Here is a 6,000-nt window from a genome sequence, read left to right as displayed (position 1 = left end):
GTGTCTGTAAATATAACAGAAAAAAATTTTGAAAAAAAAAGTCAAATACTCCTTGAAAACTAAAGGCAAATCCTGTGTAAATTTATTTTTTATGACAGACAAAATGTGAAAGACGAGTAGTTATTAAAATTTTAGATATGTAGAACAGCTAAATTTTGTGTCTTAGAGAAGCTAACAATAAATATAAAATTTGTATAAAATAGTGATTTCTGATTTTGTCGCATGTACTGGAGATGGCTTAATTTTTTTTTTTTTTTTTTTTTTTTTGATGCTGAAAACCCCCTGCAGTAACAGTGGGTGGCATAGAAAGAGCGTTGAAGGGCCTAGGTTTCTGAAAGCTGTGATTGTCAAATGTCATAAATGTTTCATTGTCTGTAACATAATGATGGGAAGTGCTTAGTTGACAGCAATGCTGGTTTTATTCGCTTTATGACTGTGGCATTCACACCGTTGTTAACAGAGAGGAGTCTCAGTCACTTTCTCTCTGTATCTGTACATATATGTATATGTATGTATGTATTCTTTAAGATTCAGTCTGGGGCCCCCAGGGCAGTGGCAGGGACCCCAGGCCTGGGGCTTCACTGGCTGCCTCCCAGGAGGTGCAGTAACAGGCAGCTGAAACCAAAGTGGAGCCGGAACTTGGACCCGGCATCCCAGAACCCAACGCCCGTGTGAGGACTGGAGCCGTCCCAAGTCATAGCTTGCCTATCTTGGCCCAGTTTATGTGAACGCAGCCGTAAGGCTCGTTAGGTATAAGAGATGGAGGCAGAGGGGCTGGGAGGAAAGACCAAGGGTTCTCCAGTTGGTGTCTGAAGTTGCCTCCCACCCTACAGCTACAACTCGCTGGAAACCATTGAAACTGCGGTATGATAGCTCGATGGGGGGTGGGGGGGGTCCTTGTCAGTGTATGTAAGGACCAAGTGAGGCTCTCACACAGTCTTATCACCTCAAATCCAGCAATGTAGGACACCTGGTCTCCTACCTTAAGTATTTCAAACTATTAGTTGCTACTTGTAATCTGGAAGTATTTTCGAAGGGTACGTTGCTGCTTTCAAACTGAAGGCACATCTGGGTTATTCTGGAGAGAGCCTGCATCAAAGGGTAAGGACAACGGGCGGCGTTGTGGCGGCTCTGTGCAGAGCAGACTCCGCAGTGGGGCTTGGAGAGGCAGTCAGTACCACCTGGCTCAGTTTCAGCGCGGCGCTGGGAGAGCATGGCTGATCTTTCCTTAGCGGGCTCCTTAAGCACACACGCTAAGGATCAAGTATTGCCTGTTCTTTCCTTGTGTGTTTTTTTAGATTGCAAAAAACATGTATCTTGGTCAAGGATAGGCTCAAATAAAGGGAATGTGAAAGTAAGACTTCTTTAATTAAATCCACATTTTACATTAGATTAACTTCAGTTCAACATTCCTTCCTCTAGCCTGTGATGTTTGGTTACTATGGTACTACTGGCCCAAACATGTTAAAAGCCACCCACACGAGGCGGCTGATGAGATTCTTTCAGAATACATGCTAACGCAATGGAAAACTCTCCTTCATAAATGCCTAAGATAATTAGGGTCATTGGAAAAGCCAACCAGACTTAGGTACACGGAAAGTCAGATACACGGAGAGGAAGATCCTCCATCTGATGATTCACTCCCCAAGTGAGCGCAATGGCCAGTGTTGCACTGATCCGAAGCCAAAGTCAGGAGCCAGGAACTTCCTCCAGGTCTCCCACACAGGTGCAGGTTCTCAAGGCTTTGGGCCGTCCTCGACTGCTTTCGCAGGCCACAAGCAGGGAGCTGGATGGGAAGTAGAGCTGAGGGATTAGAACTAGTGTCCATATGGGATCCCGGTGAGTGCAAAGCAGATAGCTTTTAACAAAGCCTTTTAAAATTACTTAATCAGTGATTGCCTCACTAAAATGAGCAAAATCATTCAGTGGTTCATTCGGTTGTGTAGATATGACATTGAATTAGGCTTCCATTTGATTAATTTTGATACCAGACTTCTCTAAATGTTAAAGCTTTCAGACTTACTTTCAGTGGTTTCTTCTAAAACCTTGGTTAGGGCCGCAGAAGCACGCTAAGCCTCCATCTGCAATGTTGGCATGCCGTACAGGCACTGGTTTTAGACCCCGCCGCTGCTGTACTTCTGATCCCAGCTCTCGGCGAAGTTGGAGATTAGCTCAGGTGCTTGGGCCCCTGTTCCCGCTTGGAAGGTCTGAATGAGGCTCTGGCTTCTGGCTTTAGCCCGGCTCAACCCCAGCTTTGTGGCCCAGTGGGCACTGAACCAGTGAGTGGAAAGGAAGGGCTGTGTCTCTAGCTTTCCTCTTGTCTTTGTAACTTTGTCTTAAAATAAAAGGAAAGAAAAGAAAAGAAAAAAGAGAAGAAAAACCCTTTCATTAGCTGCAGAATTAATAAAAATATTAGTGGCATGCAATACCACTCACTGGGTATGAGGTCTTTAAACTTATGTCTGCTTTGATCTTCCATACATCCCACATATCAATCAAATGGTACCAGTCTTTGGGTCCCTATGCATTAATTGCTCTAACCAACAACACAGGATTTTCTTTCCAGGCACACTCACCTGTAAAGCCTTCAGTTCCTTCAGAGCTTCACTCAGGTGTGAGCCAGCTTCGCTCTCTCCATCCCCTCACTCCGTGTATTATTACTCAATGTTTTTAAAAGACTTTTCTAGTTTCTACGTTTTCCTGTGAATTTATGCATGGGTCCTACATACCTTAAAAGACTCTATGCTTTGGTCGTGACTCGTCCGTGCCCTTCAGCACAGTGACTCACAGTTAAAAATGCTTTAACAAATATTTGTTAGGGTTATGCACACCTAGGAACGTGTGGATAAACTTCCGGGATCAAATCCTTTTGACATTTAACATTATGGTGACTGCGACACTGTTTCATATATATATATGCATATTTCAAATACAATTTTAGGAATTCAGAGATTTTTACTTATATAAAAATTTAATAGTCATACACATGGATTCAGTAATTCAGCTTTACCAAGTAAATGAGTTCAGAACCATGAGTAATTGGGATACTCAGGAAATAGACCGTTCTGAATAACGAACTTTTCGGGTAGCTCAGAGTTAAGCAAAATATTCATTTCCTACTGAATAATTCTTCCTAAAATATGCTAATTTCTGCTCTATGTCAGAGTATCATTAAATTTTCTGTGATAAGAAGAATATTAGATTTCCTTAGGTAGTTATTACATCATTTAATTCTCATTTTAAACTCATATGTATGTGAAAAATGGTTTTTGGACTTGAAGTTATAACTCAGAGATTGTTTCACTGTCCAGTGTATTTCCCTGTAGCTTGTTGTTGAATAACACATACATCACATACAATGGATGCATTTGAGACAAGTGTTAAAACATCATAGGATGTACTTACAGTCTTACACAAAGAAAAGCAACAACAGTCTGCCATGTTACTACAGAATATTATCTTATGGGACCACACAGGAATGTATGGTCTATTGTTGATTGAAATGTTTTGCAGGATACAGCCATATTAGTCTTTTTTTTTTCAGTTTTGATTTTTAATTGAAGTTTTTTGTTTTGAATTCAATCTAATTTTTTAATTTAAAAATTTTCTTTATTTTATATGATACAGTGTCTTAGGCTCAGGGATTCCACTTCCCCCTTTACCGTTTTCCCCTATATTGTAATGATGGTTTAGTCCCTTGACAACATCTCAAGTCCATTATCCTGCTGGTTAAATGTATCCTGACGTTGTAGGTGTAGACAACATTAGAAAGCCAAGCATTCTAGTGTCAAGATACATTTAGCAGTTTCATTGGGAGTCCATATTTTATTTAGAAGTACAGATGCATTTAGAAGTATAGATTGCATCCTATCTCCACTTCATGGTATACTTGTTTCCGTTATATAGATCCTCTGGATAAATATACGTAATACACACTTACCTATAAGTCTGTTGATCTTGCATTTTGCTTGAAGGTTGCCTTATATCAGAGAGAACATATGAGATTTATCCTTTTGGGATAGCTTATTTCACCGAGAATAATGGTTTCTAGTTGGAACCGTTTTGTTGCAAATGGTGTATATAACTGTTAAGTTTTGTGTAATCTTAATCATGAAGAAGAAAATATATACTTGTCTTAATGAATACATTTTCTTTTTGATTTCACTTTTCTTCATTCTTTTAATATGCAAATGGGGTTCAAAAATTTATGGAAAGTGGAATTAAAGGATAAATATCTTTCGGTGCAATTTGTTGGTAATCCATGTGTAGATTTTTCACAGTACACATTTTTATGAACTTTCTGAAATACACATGTAATGATGGTGAGATTTCAGCCCTGTAAACATGATATTACATTTAAATCTTATTAGTATGAAATTATTTCCATATTTGTAGCATATATGACAATTTTGTGTTTAGCTTTTGATTAAAATTTTCCCTCATAAAGATTTCTGTTTTTAAAATTTGCTGAATTATATGTAGTTTTTGCATATTTCTTTTGTTCTTGTTACTTTGTTTCAGAGTTTTCACAAATCAATATTAGACAATATTAAGACAAAAATCATGAATACCAAGGATTTCGTAGTTCTTCCATGGGGAAAATCTGGAAATTCTGTGAAGTTGAGATATAAGTAAGTACAAATATATTTTTTTCTTTCTTAAAAACAATTAAAAAGTTTTTTTTGCAGTATAAATTGTGCATATAATAATGTTTATATAACATTGGTTAGAGTTAAATTCAAGTGTGAATTCTTGTTGCCATTTTATCCACATTTGTGGGGTTTTTTTGGCAGTAAGAAAGTAATTTTGAATTATTATCAATCTATGGCAGTTTAAACAAATTGATACTAAAACACTTGTTCCACAAGAGTTAAAGTAAAAGTTATAAATAAATTGTTGGCTCACTTACCATAAGACACTTAAACATATTTTTGTGACCCTGATTCCAAAGTAGAAAGAATCATCTCAGACTTTAGAGAGAAATTGAAATTGGAGAGACCATTAGGGTGAGGGATCCTTGAACAATGGACCAAAGACATCACCCACTCCAGGCTGTCCACCACCCACTCCAGGCTGTCCACCACCCACTCCAGGCTGTCCACCACCCACTCCAGGCTGTCACACAGTCACCAGACGTTCTGGTGAATACCTGTGTGCTGGGTGGACTGTGCCTGTGAGGAGCTGGAGCCACACAGTGCAAAGTTTGCTGTGATTTAGGATGCAGCTGGACTCAAACCACGTTCCCCTGAGCTCATCCAGAACCACTGGCATTCCTACCGTTCTTCTCAAACTGTCCTCATGATAGGCCAGAGGGACATTTTACTTTCTGTGTTCCCTGACTGAACTCAGTCCATCTGTGGTTTTTTAGTGTTTTTAGAGCTTTCCTAGTGTTCTGTTCACCTTGAGAAAAGAGGTGAAAAAATCTTAGGTAAACTGGAAATATGCAAATCTATGGCATTTTCATTGTTAGTTAAACTACTTCTGGTGCAGGCAGGAGCTCCTTGTGAATAAATGCGTTTATCTTTCCATCTCAGTAAAGACTCACTTTCTCTGGAAGCTGTCCTTTGGGCCCAGTGCTGGAGCATGGACACAGCCACGGAGCCTTGGTGCTTGAGGGAGAGGGCCAGCACAGGGACTCGGAGTCACTTCCACGTGGGAGGCTCTGCCGGGTTTCATATCATCCTTTACTGTGCTCATTTGGAGTGTGAGCTGAAATTCTCCTTGCAGAGTAAATGAGAAGGCAAGGGTTCCTGCTTTGTCTTGGCCAACTTCTTGGAGCCCTCTGGTAATCTGTTCATCCTGTCCCTTTCTGGATGTGTCCTTTCCTGGGTATCTAGGATCATGTCCCCTTATCCATTTAGCTTTGGGGATGTTCACCATACCTGTACATCAGTCCCTTTTCTACATCCATTATTCTTTAGTTTGGTTTCCTGTCATAGCATGCATGGTACCTCTGTGCTATTTGATGACTGAAGAACATTAATGTAATAATGATTAATG

The 6,000-nt window shown here is 39.7% G+C and overlaps 1 protein-coding gene across 2 annotated transcripts in view; it reads left to right on the top strand.

Moving 5' to 3' along the window:
* Positions 1-4,537: 4,537 nt before the first annotated feature.
* The window catches only part of ZBBX (zinc finger B-box domain containing), an 89,374-nt gene continuing 87,911 nt past the window's right edge, over positions 4,538-6,000 (top strand). For both annotated transcript variants that reach the window (XM_058661181.1, XM_058661180.1), the window contains exon 1: positions 4,538-4,631. In XM_058661181.1, the coding sequence (XP_058517164.1) occupies positions 4,564-4,631 (68 nt within the window). In that variant the 5' untranslated portion in view covers positions 4,538-4,563. The remainder of the gene's footprint in view (positions 4,632-6,000) is intronic.

The sequence above is a fragment of the Ochotona princeps genome, chromosome 3 (assembly GCF_030435755.1).
Source record: "Ochotona princeps isolate mOchPri1 chromosome 3, mOchPri1.hap1, whole genome shotgun sequence".
NCBI lineage: Eukaryota > Metazoa > Chordata > Mammalia > Lagomorpha > Ochotonidae > Ochotona > Ochotona princeps.
The sequence above is the reverse complement of the archived record's forward strand: the minus strand, read 5'-3'. Positions and strand labels throughout refer to the sequence as shown.